Source organism: Danio aesculapii, chromosome 19 (assembly GCF_903798145.1).
Source record: "Danio aesculapii chromosome 19, fDanAes4.1, whole genome shotgun sequence".
NCBI classification, from domain to species: Eukaryota; Metazoa; Chordata; class Actinopteri; order Cypriniformes; family Danionidae; genus Danio; species Danio aesculapii.
In genome coordinates this window covers 45,773,606-45,788,099 of record NC_079453.1, presented here as the reverse complement: position 1 = coordinate 45,788,099, position 14,494 = coordinate 45,773,606, and the positions used below count along the sequence as shown (strand labels likewise).

General features: G+C 39.2%; 1 protein-coding gene across 1 annotated transcript in view; it reads right to left on the bottom strand.

Annotated features, from left to right (window-relative positions):
• Positions 1-1,064: 1,064 nt before the first annotated feature.
• ahdc1 (AT hook, DNA binding motif, containing 1) overlaps positions 1,065-14,494 on the bottom strand; it is a 74,145-nt gene continuing 60,715 nt past the window's right edge. Inside the window, exons 3-5 of the mRNA XM_056480124.1 lie at positions 11,230-11,264; positions 4,043-8,479; positions 1,065-2,066 (exon numbers count right to left, since the gene is read on the bottom strand). Of these exons, the coding sequence (XP_056336099.1) occupies positions 4,071-8,255 (4,185 nt within the window). The 5' untranslated portion in view covers positions 8,256-8,479; positions 11,230-11,264 and the 3' untranslated portion in view covers positions 1,065-2,066; positions 4,043-4,070. The remainder of the gene's footprint in view (positions 2,067-4,042; positions 8,480-11,229; positions 11,265-14,494) is intronic.

Sequence of the window (14,494 nt, the reverse complement as noted above, 5' to 3'; positions counted from 1 at the left end):
TCCCCCCACTTTTAAAATGTCCGCTACCCCCTGATCCCTAATATACAGTGCTCAGCATATATAAGTACACCCCTCACAAATTTTAAATTCATATTTTTAATAGGAAGCTATACAATATTATATTTGTGCATTTACATTAGATTAGTCAGCACTGAAGCCAAATCTGGAGCTAATCTAACAAAATTACTTAAGATAACGGTCCAAAAGCTAGTACAACCAAATTTATATATTATAAAAAAATATATAAGGACAAATTTTAAAAAAAGAGGAAAAATCAAGAGAAGCAAAAACAATTACAAATTTAGTTAAAGTTTTGTAGGTTTTAAATTATTTTTGCAATATTTTGCTTGAATTTAATTGTATTATCTTTAAATGCACAAAAATCCATTACCTATGTTCACTATGAAATAGATACAAATATTCATATATATATATAATACCTTTTGATAATGGTCCAAAAACTATATATATATAAAACATAAATTTGGGTGTACTAGTTTTTGGACCATTATCAAGTTATTTTTTTTTTAGTTAAGATCCAGATTTGGCTTTAGTTATGGCTAATATAATGTATATGCACAAATAAAATAAAAAGTGAGTGTAAAGCATCCTATTAAAATATGAATTTAAAAGATAGATTTATGAGGGGTGTACTTATTTATGCTGAGCACTATATATTGCCATGTATAATATTTCTATGCGGTGGTAATTATAATTGCAGGCTAATATCTACAACATTTTTATTTTCCTTCTTGGCCATGTAATTTATTTATAATTGTCTTCCCCAGCCACAGAGTAGAGGCAGAGCAAAAATAAACAATGATCAGAACAGAATGTGTATTTAAATATTTTCACCTCAGATACAGTATATGGAATAGACAGATACAATATTTCATCACAAAAAATCACTGTACGACACAGCGGACCACAAGAAATACGAACATAGGGATGAAAGAAAAAAAGAGGAGGAGAATATGCATTGTCCACACCCTGAGTTCCAGGCCATCATCATATCCAGGGTGGAAAGTGCCCTGGCCTCTAAACAACTTGACAAAGACAGCATCTTTTGGGGGGGGGGGGTGTCTGTCTGTCCTCCTGTGATGATAAAAAACACACAAATGAGAGCTGGATGTTGGGCACAACGTGACCATGCTGCGGATCCAGAGCGACGGTTGAAGGGATCAAATTTAGACACATTCCCGTGGGACCAGACCACTGATAAAAAAGATTACTTAAACTGTACTTGCACAAACCCAAGCTGAACAATTTAAAGCCACATAAAACTGGTAATTCCCTCATTTGTCCTTAGAGCAGATCCCCAAATTAAAAAGAAAACACGGTCTTGACATTGCTGTTTGAACATACAGTATGTCTCTTTCAGCAGGACTCTGAGATTCGATTGTTTTCATAGCAGTGAGCTTCTCAAGTGATGGAACAAATTGAGTAGCTTATGTACAAATGCGGTATAAAAACCTAAAAGTGAAAAGAGGGCAGAGTTTGTGCAGTCACCATTAATAGATGCTGAAGCAAATGAACCTTTTAGGATTAAGAATCCCCCATTGACTGAATTAGAAGAGGCGTTAAGATTAAAACAGACAGCGAAAGAGGGAGCAGGACAAAAACCTCAGTGTGGTCTTTACAATTGGTTTGGTTTTTGGGCACCACTGAAATATGTGTGAATCTCTAAAACAAGGGGACATCCTGCATTTCCTCAAAATGTTTTTGTCGTGAAAACAAGCAGTGTCCGATCTTTGTTTAATAAGTCCCTATAGCCCAAGCTGTATAGCAATATTTGTTTGCAAGACTGTCTTTTTGTGCGTGCATTTGCAGTTGCAAGTCAGCGTATGAAAAAGTATATGCAAGTGAATGTTTCGATAGCACAGAGTATGTTTGTGTTCGTGCATATGTGTGCGTCTGTCCATGTGTATGAATTTGGATCTTGATTGTCACTGCTGGAGAAGTCTTTATTTAGTCCGTAGCTCTGAAACTCTTCAGTCTAACTGCATCTTCGAAAGCTTGTCCTTTAAAAAAGATTAAAAATATGAAAAGGGTACTGTCCATTTCATCTGTCAAGGAAAGAAGAAAGAACAGTCAAATGAGGGGTAGATAATGGTATATACAGTTAAAATCTGAATTATTAAACCCCCTTTGAAATTTTTTCTTTTTTAAGTATTTCCCAAATTATGTTTAACAGAGCAAGGAAATTTTCACAGTATGTCTGATAATATTTTTTCTTCTGGAGAAAGTCTTATTTGTTTTATTTCGGCTAGAATAAAAGCAGTTTTTAATTTTAAAAAATTATAATTTTAAGGTCAAAATGATTAGCCCCTTTAAGCAAATTTTATTTTCAATAGTCTACAGATCAAACCATCGTATTACAATACGAACCCTAACCTGCCTAGTTAACCTAATTAACCTAGTTAAGCCTTTAAATTACACTTTAAGCTGTATAGAAGTGTCTTGACAAATATCTAGTCAAATATTATTTACTGTCATCATGGCAAAGATAAAATAAGTCAGTTATTACAAATGAGTTATTAAAACTATTATGTTTAGAAATGTGTTGAAAAAAAAATCTGCTCTCTGTTAAACAGAAATTGGGGAAAAAAATAAACAGGGGGGCTAATAATTCAGGGGGTTTAATAATTCTGACTTCAGCTGTACTTTATACCACAATATAGACTGTAGTTTTATCACACCATGCCCTAACTACAGGATTTGACGCTGCTACATATGATAAAAGCTATCTTCCTTCATGTTAAAAGTATTTTTTGTTCTTTCGTCATGGCTGAACAAAGGTACCACTATGACACTGACTATGTTTGCATGGACATCAGTAATGATGAATGATTTGTCTTAATCTGAATAAGACATTTAATATGATTAAGGTTTTGACATGAGAGATTTTTTTTGAATGCTGCTTTCATGATCCTGTTTGGCATGTTAATGCATATAATTCGAGTAATGTCACCACACTATCCACATTTCCTCAAGAGTTTCATGTATTTTCAGGTGTTTCATTTTTGATTTGTCGACTTTACTGCAGTTCGGCACTTTCGCTTTAATTTAGGAACATTTCATTGTGACAAATGAGATATTGGATGCGAGTATGAACTGCTGGAAGAGATGAAATTTTATTAAATTTGATGCTGTACGCTAAATGGGGAAAAAAAACTCTGCATTTCACGATGCAGGTGTCTGTGGTCCTTCACTGATTCAGTAAATGCAGAGAATAGTGTCAAACAGCTGTATGTGTATAGACTATCATGTCGCAAATTGCGGCATCCTACATGATGGTTATGATTATGATGGTTTGATTGCGGTGTTTACATGTCTGTACTGCACTTCAATAATGCCACTAAAATCAGCATACTCCACATGTCTTAATCCGATTTCTGTTTAGTCCGATTATTTAATCAGATTAAATTAATAAAAAATCTCTGTTAACATTAATCAGACTATTGTCTTAATCACATTAAAATCGGATAATTGGTGTCTATGTAAACGTATTCAATGGTAACCTGAGGCGCTGATAATCTGCTTTATTCAATGCTGCTAATGTGAGTTTGAATACCACTATACATGATATTTATTGCCATTAAGCATATGAAAGCAAATAGTTTACCTCATATCTTGAAAATAAAATGGCAAACATATAATTTGAAAATGAATGTTAGAACTGTGACTCAACATTATTATTATTATTATTATTATTATTATTATTATTATTATTATATTATATATTATTACCCACAATGACAACAAATATTAGTCAGTTAGTATGTAATTTTAATCATGTTAAAGAGGATTAATATGTATAGTTAGAATATATACCTTGCCAATTTGTTTGACGAGCAGTGGACTATTCTGTTCTTCTGAATGGCTTGTATCTGGTATTTTTTTTCTATGTAGTGCAGACAGACAAATTGCTTGTCTCTGCAATCATTTCCCGTCTCATGTAGTTAGGACATGGTGTCAAGTATTTTCTTAAAGAATCTCATACAGTTACAATCTGAGCTATGTCCCAGAGTTAGTGTCTTACCTCTTTAGGGGTGCCAAGATAATTTCTACTACAGGCTGGTGACGGTGAAGCCTTCATCGCTGGGCTGGTCAAGAAGCTGGCAGAGTACTCCTCCCCGGGCTGTTTGGGGTGCATAACGTTGTCCAACGGGTGCATAGCTCTCCAAGTTACCATGGTAACCCATCTCTTCATGCTGAGGGGAAGAGTCCAGAGTCCCACTCACACAAGAAGTTGACATGGAAGGACCTCTTTGTAAAGGGGAAGGGTACGATGTATGTGATGCAATTCTCATCCCAGAGACCATCAATGACATGTCCCGCTTTTGTGAGGGCAAAGAGACTGCTGGTGTTCGCTGTTCCTCATAGTTTTGGGGGCTTCCAGCGACACTTCCTCCTTGCCCATACCAGCAGGGAGAGCCACTGTAACTGGGGGAGTCATACTGGGAGAACTGGTCTTTCGGGACCCGATGCGGACTCATTGCAGAACCACACTGCGGCAAAAGGCGAGGGGTTGGAGAAAGGTTTGGGCTAAAAGTCCTGGCAGCATGACCATACGTCTGCACTGTAGGACCAGATTTAGGATACTGCTTAAGGGCGTCTGACTGAATTGATAAACTGGGGGACACAGATGCTGAGTCTGGAGGGTAGACATGAGCAAATCTCTCATCTGAGGAGGGGGTTGAAGTGTGGACAGAATATGGAGAAGGGTATTCACAGGATTCTGGGGCATGGCTGAGGGGTGATAGGCTACTGCTGTCTCCACTGTAGTAATCCAGTGCGTCTTGGTAAACAGCTCCCGATCCCATCTGCCCTGACCCTGATGGGGCTGAAGGCTTTTGGGATTTGGTTTTTGGTGGAGGTGGCCGATCTCTTTGGCATGGAGAGAATCCTCCCCTGCCTCTTGCCCCCCTGGGCTGTCTGCCACCTGTAGAGCTGCGTTTCGGCCCTGCTCCTTGCATAGGAGGGCTGGCAGGGGATCCTGGGGGAAGAGAGCATGATTCCTTTTCATTGTGAGCCTCAGACTTTTTTCTTCGTCCACGACCTGGTTTTGCCCCTCCCTGGAAAAGTACATTCTGACTCCAGTTGTAAGAAGGGCCTGCTGAATTCTCATTCCAGTCAAGCATTAGCTTCTCCAGGCTTGAAAGACTAGACTGACCCTCAGGCATTGGAACATCCCTTGGGCGAAATGCTGCCCCCACAACGCTCGCTCCTCCTCCTCCAGTGTGCGAGGAGTCTGAGGAGGATTCAGAGAGTGTGTCAGGGCAGGGTCTCTGTTTGGCTTTTTGTGGTGTGTAGTTTGAGATGTCCAGAATGTCTTTGGATTCTGATCCAGTTCCAGCTACCCCATATTCAGAGTAACCATGAAACTGATGACTACCATATGCATCACCACCCCAGTTGTTTCCTCCTTGCCTGTATCCCCACTGAGCTGTGTATTGTCTACAACCCTCAGGCGGAGAAGAGGATAAGGAATAAGGGCTAGACTTTGACATTGACATATAACTTCCACCTGGCGATGTTGGGCCAGATTCTCCTCGCTGTGTGGTTGAATGGGGTGGGCCTGGATAGCTGCTATAATTGCGCTTGGCAGAGCCCTGGTAGTTGGAATAACTCATCTGACACTGTGCAGGGGAAACAGAGGGAGTTTTTGTGCCATATGTAAAGCTACAGTCACTTGGCCTTTGCTGTTGTTGCTGCTGTTGAGGGAGGGGATAAATGCTTCCACCTTGAGGAACCCCTGCACTATAACTAGGTGGATATTGAGGAAAACCTCCTGATGGATGTGGAGAGCTGGGTGAACGGGACAGCAAGAGTGCAGGGGATTTAGGGAAAGATGGGGTGGGAGAAGTCTGTGAGACACTATACGAATATGAGGGTTTAGTTGCTGAGCTGCCTTGAGTTTGGGGTGAAGATAATTGTGCCCCTTCCCCAAGACAAGCTGCTCCTTTAGGACTTCTTTTCGGAAAGGCAGGAGACCAACGATGAGCAGCACCCGGGCTGCCACCCTCATATCCTGGAGTGAGCTTACGACTTTCCTGTCGTCCAGCAGGGCTAGACATAGAGATGTCTAGTAGGTCAGAGGAGTCATCAGAATCAAGTAGAGAGCGAAAATATCCTGCAAACAGACCCTGAGACTCTTCTCCACTGCCCACTCCTCTCATACCTGGGCTGTGGTACATGCCACCCTTACTACAGTCACTGCTTTGAAAGCTTCCACGAGGAGAACATGGACTCTGATAACTACCTGCTTTCTCAGGAATGTCTCCTTTCCCTATCCAGCTACTGTTCTCATTTTGCCAGTCTTGTTCCTGGACACCAGGACCATTTTTTAAAGCCCCATTCTTCCGTGGTCGACGTTTTCTAACTTTCTCACCTTGTGCAGAGTCAGCTAAAGCTGCTCTACTTAATCCCCCAGCGGCCCCCTTGCCTCTTTTTCGAGGGGTTCCCGGTTCAGATGCAGGGACTTTCCTCTTTTTGCCAATTGTTTCAAAAAAGTCGCTGAATGACCTTTTAAAGGAACTGGATGCTCCCGCTGCTCCCCCTCCTCTACTCCCCATGCAGCCCGCTCGGCCACCTCTCCTGCGAAAGCCTGTGAGGCGGTGCAAAAGAGTAGAAAGGGATGGATTTTCTGGTGGTATGTTAAAAGTCTCAGGCTCTGTTGGGGTCCAGCAGCGTGGAGGGGAGCAGCGGCCTGTGCTGGGAGGTTGCCTGTTCAAAAAGGCCAGTTTTGAGAGGACATCTGCATATTCAACTTTAACATCATTGGTATCATTAACATATGAGGGCTGTGGAGATGGCAGCTTCACAGTTCGCCGCCTCCTAATTTTTTTAGGCTCTGCGGCATTGGCTGCTCCTACTCTAGTTTCATGCATGTCAGGTTGTCCAGGTAAAGCCTGTTTAGGAGGACGTCCCCTGCGTCGCTTCAAGATCACAGGAAGCTCTCCTGGTGGAAACATTACCATTACACTCTTTCCATTGTTTTTCATGCGAAGAAGCGCTGTGGGCTCTCGGGGCACGTTAGGTACTGGCTCGCTCCCTACACCCCCCTCAGCTCCTTCTCCAGTTGTGACCCCTTCTCCACGGGGTGGAGCACTCACAGGTTCCAGGGATGAGATCTTGTAGCTTTTTTGACGTCGGCTCATGTGAACAGGAATTCTGGCTACTTTTACCACAATCCTTTTCACACCTATATAACGTCCCTGTCGCTTCCCTCTAACTGATTGAGTAACAATGCCCTCTGGCTCTGATGTTATCATGCTATGATTTGGTGTAATGTCTTCTGATATATCTGGTGGTGGTAAAACCTCAAATGAGGATTCAGCAGCACACACCTCTGGCCGATGTTCCACTAGTTGACTGATATCCTCTGTTCTCCACACTATATTCTCCTCGTCTTCTTCGTCCTTTTGGTCCAGTTCCCGTTTGAACATGTGATCCTCTGGAGCTCTGCGTAAGCGGGATGATTTTCGAAGATGGCAGGGAAAGCGCGGTCGACCAGAGCTACGTAGCGTATACTTCCTTTCAGCCTCCACAGAGGTCATGACAGCGGCTTGGCCTTTTATATGTTCAAGGTCAGTGCTGTCGTCCATTTCTGGCTTACAAGAATTCTGTTCATCCTTGGGTAAAGAGGAAGGGTTGAACTGTGGAGGCGTCAAAGTATTTGTGTCCAGGGTGGTGTGCAAAAGAGCAGGCTGAACCTGTACACTATGCATTTCAGTCTTAGAAGGTAAAGATAAATCTTCTGGAATAAGGGAGGGATCCAGCTCTATAAGTGAGGAGCTAGTAGGTGTGCACATGCTTTTTTGCGTGTGCTTGTTTGTTACCGTGTTCGTGTCCATCCACAAATGTGCATCCACCGGAATGTGTGTGTGAGGCTGCAGGTGTGTGCTTGGTTGTGTGAGTGTGTGCATCTGTGGTTGTGTGTTCTGCTGCATGTGCACTTGTTCTTGTGTGTGTATTTGCTCCACGTATTCTGTCGGCCTACGTCTCCTTGCTCTACGCCGAAGCTGCTCTTCATGGTTCCGCAGGCCATTAGCTAAAGAGGGAGGTGAATAAAAGTTGTAATGTAGTGCGCTGGCTGGATTAGCATCACTGGGTCCCATTGATGTGGCACCGGGCTCTGCATCGCCCTCCCATAGAGAGGCTCCCTCATCATCATTGCAGTCCTTTTCTGGCAGTGCCTCACAAGTCAAGCGAACACCTCCAGAGCGCAGACGACCTGACAGACGGCTCATTACACCAAAAATTGCAGATCAGGATTTCCGTATTTATGTATGTGATATTCCGTATTTCTGTATCCGTGATGGTTCTGGATTGAGTTTAACTGTAAGCTAGGTCCAGTTCAGCATGTACGTTTGTAATCTCTTTCCTCTCACTATGATATTTTTGAGCAGAATTAATTTGAGCATCAGGCTTGGGTCCTCAGTTTTCAGGAGTGGAGACAACAGGCTGTTATTTCCTATGAAAAAAGGAGACAAAAGGAAATGTTCATGAATTGCTAAGCAGTGTTGGTTACGTTACTTCAAATATATAACTTTTCTAATTACTTTGTCTAAAAAGTAACTAACTTAGTTACTCAAAAAGTAATTACATTTCTTGACTAAATACTAAAAATTAACTTAAATCTCATTGCACAGACCAGGGATGCCCAAACTAGAGCCTGCGGGCCAAAGTTGGCCCAACATTTAATTTGGGCCGCCATGCCATCTGAGAAGAGAGGAATGATGAAGATGGCTAAGAGATTGTCATTTCAAATTTTAACATTTTGTTTGTTTGTTTTATTGTTAAAAGCTAGCTGAAATGAAATGTTTCAATTGAACTGTGTAAATTAATCAGGTGTAGTTTAAATGTACATACTGTCACCTGACGGATAGCGGACAAATCAAGGCAAAGGCAGGTTCTGCTTGACTGGTGTATTTAGCTGTAAACTCCACTGTTAGAAATGTGTTTGTTTATGCTTTATTGCAATAAGTTATCATTTTAAATGTTTTACTGCATTTGTTAATTCCATTCAAAGTCATGTTTTTTAATAAATTAGGAAATTACCCATGGCGACTTTAATGGAATATAGTTTGGTATATTTATCTTTGGCCCACGGCTCTCAATGACATTTTGGTTTTTAGGCGCTTTATACGAAAAAGTTTGGGCACCCCTGGATAAACAATAGAAATTAAAGTAAAACTGGAACTTTTAGTTTTGTAAAAAAACAAAACAAAAACACTTGTATGTACAGTTGAAGTCAGAATTATTAGCCCCCCTGTTTATTTTTTCCCCAATTTCTGTTTAACGGAGAGAAGATTTTTTTTCAGCACATTTCTAGACATAATAGTTTTTAGCCAAAATAAAACAAATAAGACTTTCTCCAGAAGAAAAAATATTATCAGACATACTGTGAAAATGTCCTTGCTCTGTTAAACATCATTTGGGAAATATTGAAGAAAGAAGTAAAAATTCAAAGGGGGGGCTAATAATTCGGACTTCAACTGTGTATGTATGTGTGTGTATGTATGTGTGTGTGTATGTGTATATATATATATATATATATATATATATATATATATATATATATATATATATATATATATATATATATATATATAATTTATTTATTTATTTACAATTACTCAGTTTCTCTGATTTTATATATTATATTATCATGAACGAATTTCTCAATACGTTTTTTTTCTTAAGCGTATGCAGTTTTACTTAATGAATGATAATGTTCTTTAGTTGAAAATAAATTTATTCAGCAAAATACATGAATTACTCTTTCTTCTCTGGATTGGTTTATATAAAACTGTTGAACGTATTTACAGTATTTACAGAGGTGTAAAGTAACAAATTACAAATACTCCAATGACTGTAATTGAGTATTTTTTTCTCAGAAATTGTAATTTACTGAGTAGTTTTATAAATGTGTACTTTTACTTTCCCTTGAGTACATTTTTAGTGCAGTATTGGTAGTTTTACTCCATTACTTTCCTTCAACCTGCAGTCACTGCTTTATTTTTCTTATGCGGATTAGAAATTCCTGTCCAATCAAATTGTAAATAGAAGATAAATTGCATCATTATGAACTACCTCAAGACAGCAAAACGTTTGGAAGCATTAAAAGTGTCCAAGAAGATGTCTAAAAACTTTACACTCATTGACCCAGAGACTGTTTAGATGCATGTCACTGATGAGAAGGTGATGAATGTTTACTGTATGATGACCAAAATGGCCTTAAATACCCAGCAGGCACAAGACGTCAACATGATGTGAGATTGACGTTGTACCCTAATTTCGTGGGGACGTTGCATTTTGTTTGGAAAAGAAAACAGGGTTGAAGCCAGAATTAAACATCAGGCTGACGTCAATGTCTAACGTCAAACCTAAAATCAACCAAATATCAACGTCTAATGATGTTACAGCTTGAATTACCTACTTATTATGTATAAGATGTTGGATTTTGGTTGCCACACCTGACGAATAAATGTATGTATTTGACGTCAATATGACGTTGATTTAAGATGTTGGCTCGACATTGGATTTTGGTCACTTTCTAACACAACTTAAAATCAAAATGTCAGTGTCATTTGACACCATTATTGGACATCAAAATAACGTTGTCCATGGCGCTTGCTAGACTTGAATTTTGGTCACCTTACGTCACAACCTAAATCTAACCTAATATTAACGTCATATGACGTTGTGTACCTGCTGGGCAATGACTAAATGCACTACAGAATGTTACGTTTACACACATCCACAAAATGTAAATGCATCATTTTTACAGCATAATACTCACTACTCACTACTCTTGAGTACTTTTGAAAGAGCTACTTTTTACTCATACTTTGCGTAATATTTACAACAGATACTTTTACTCGCACTACATTTTTAGGCAAGTAATAGTACTTTTACTTGAGTAGGATCATTCAGTACTCTTTTCACCACTGAGTATTTATGTATTCAGTTGTAAGTCACTTTGGACAAATGCATCTGCTAAATGACTGAATGTAAATGTAGTACTTAAGGCAAGTATACGTAACTGTAATTAAATTATGTAAAATTGAAAAGTCTTTACTTTTTCAGCAGAAAAGTAATTTAATTACAATAACCTGTCACTTTGTAACTATTTGCACCCAGCACTTCTGTTAAGGAATGCAAAGCAGTGCTGTACAACACAGTTGATCATGCTATTGACATGATTGCAGCTGTTCTTACCGTGTCTGCTGCTGTGGCCATGCTTTGTGTTATCCCTGTGGGCGAAAGGACACTTGTCACTATGGCGATACAGTTAGAGAACAGTTGTAACCATGGCAATAGAATATGAGTGGAACGGTAACCATGGTTACATAGTTTTCTTTCCAATGCAATAGATTGCAGGCCTCACTATGGCAATACAACATATGTCTCAGTGGAGAGGCACCGCTTTACATCTGGCCTTTATGTATGTATATTTTAAATAAACTTGTAGTTAAAATTAATGACAGCCTCAAACATTGTGATCTCACAATAATCAACTTTAAAATTAATAGCACCTCGTATAAATGTAAGAATTGAAAACAATAGGAGAATTAAAAATATCATCTAAATAAAAGTGGTGGAAGGTTTATAACAGCCACTGCATTTTATAACAGAATACTGTATACGTCCATCAATTCATTCATTCATTCATTTTCTTTTCGGCGTAGTCCCTTTATTAATCAGGGGTCGCCACAGCGGAATGAACCGCCAACTTATCCAGCATATGTTTCACGCAGTTGATGCCCTTCCAGCTGCAACCCAACACTGGAAAACACCCACACGCTCTTGCACACACTTACATACCCTATGGCCAATTTAGCTTATTCAATTCACCTGTACTGCATGTCTTTGGATTGTGGGGGAAACCAGAGCACCCGGAAGAAACCCATACGAACACGGGGAGAACATGCAAACTCCACACAGAAATGCTCGAACCAGCGACCTTCTTGCTGTGAGGCGATTGTGCTACCCGCTGCTCAACTGTGCTGCCCTTACTGTATTTGTATGTTCAGTTATTACTTACAGTGGTGGTTGTACACACAAACCATTATTTGATGATCAAATGTTTCAGTTTATTGCTTTTTAACCATTTTAAACATGTTTGTTTTTTAATAAAGCCCTCACAAATTTGAAAGTAAGATAAAATACTAACGATTAAAAATGCAACTAAAACACTAATGTTTAAAAATGACTATGCTGGTAAATGTTATTGAAAATTTTACCAAAAATGAAATAGTTAATGTTTAAATCCGTATAAATACAGTCCCTAAAACATACAAACAAAGCATGACCTGAATGAAGAGGACGGAATCAATAAACAATGCAAAAATAAAAGCTGTGAGGTGGCAGCAGGGGGCAGCAAAGGGACGAGAGGATGGGGATGTAGAGCTGGAAAAAAGAGATGGATGGATGAAAAAAATATGTGAATGGATGGGGAATTAAAAAAAATCAACATTTATGTGAAATAAGACAGAGTGCATGCAATAATATTTCAAACAAGTCAAATAATTTATTCTCATGCCATTTTAAACTTATTATTTTCATGTGAAAAAATACAATCAAAATAAAAGAGAATACTATATACCGTAAAGGGTCATGCAAAAAAAATAATAATTGCACATATGCACTAGTTTTACATTTTAATGCTGTATTATATTTTTCTTTGTGTATATAAATATGCACAAATAAATGTGTATTTTTGCTTAAAAAATCCTCATATTCAGACTAAAATTGTGCATTTAAAAATATAGGACAGAACTGAAAGGAGATGGAGAGAATAAATAATAACAAAATGTTCACTTTAACAACATGATCATAATAAAAGAGAATGCTGTATTGCAATAAATAATTATGAAATAATTGCACATAGCAATTGTGGACTATAGTATTTAAAATCTATATTATTTATATTAGTATCTACTGCATATTCATTCATTTTCTTTTTCGGCTCAGTCCCTTAATTAATCAGGGGTCGCCACAGCGAAATGAACTGCAAACTTTCCAGCATATGTTTTTTGCGCAGTGGATTCCCCTCCAGCTGCAACCCAGTACTGGGAAACATCCATACACTCTCATTCACACACATACACTACGGACAATTTAGCTTATTCAGTTCACCTATAGTGCATGTGTTTGGACTGTGGGGGAAACCGGAGCACCTGGAGGAAACTCACGCCAACACGGAGAGAACATGCAAACTTCACACAGAAATGCCAACTGACCCAACCTTGAGCTAGCGACCTTCTTGCTGTGAGGCGACAGCACAAGCCACTGCGCCACCATGCTGGCCATTATCTACAGCGCATCCGGAAAGTATTCATAGCGCTTCACTTTTTCCACATTTGTTTGTTACAGCCTTATTCCAGTATGAATTAAATTAATCTATTTCCTCAAAATTCTCCACACAATACCCCATAATGACAATGTGGAAAAAGAGTCTCTGAAACTGTTGCAAATTTATTAAAAATAAAAACCTGAAAAATCACATGTACATCAGTATTCACAGCCTTTGCTCAATACTTTGTTGATGCCCCTTTGGCAGCGATTACAGCCTCAAGCCTTTTGAATATGATGCCACAAGTTAGAGACACCAGTCTTTGGGAATATTTGCCCATTCCTCTTTGCAGTACCTCTCAAGCTCTATCAGGTTAGATGGGAAGCGACGATGTACAGCCATTATCAGATCTCTCCAGAGACGTTCAATAGGATTTAGGTCTGGGCTCTGGCTGGGCCACTCATGGACATTCACCGAGTTGTTGTGAAGCCACTCCATTGATATTTTGGCGGTGTGCTCTGGGCCATTGTCCTGCTGGAAAATGAACCGTCACCCCAGTCTGAGGTCAAGAGCGCTCTGAAGCAGGTTTTCATTCAGGATGTCTCTGTACATTGCTGCATTCATCTTTCCCTCTATCCTGACTAGTCTTCCAGTTCCTGCTGCTGAAAACATCTCCACAGCATGATGCTGCCACCACCATGCTTTACTGTAGGGATGGTATTAGCCTGGTGATGAGCAGTGCCTGGTTTTCTCCAAACGTAACGCCTGGCATTCACTCCAAAGAGTTCAATTTTAGTCTCATCAGAACAGAGAATTTAGTTTCTTATGGTCTGAGAGTCCTTCAGATGCCTTATGGCAAATTCCAGGCGGGGAGCACCTTCCGTCTGGCCACTCTACCATACGGGCCTATTTTTAATAAATTTGCAACAATTAAAAAAACTATTTTTTCCACATTGTCATTATGGGGTATTGTGTGTAGAATTTTGAGGAAATAAATGAATTTAATCCACTTTGGAATAAGGCTGTAACATAAAAATATGAGGAAAAAGTGAAGCGCTATCAATACTTTCCGGATGCACTGTATACATTCTATATTAGTATTTTAAAGCAATATTATATTTTTCTTTGTCTATATCAATATGCACAAAGAAATGTGTATTTTCATGTAGAAAAATCCTGATATTCAGA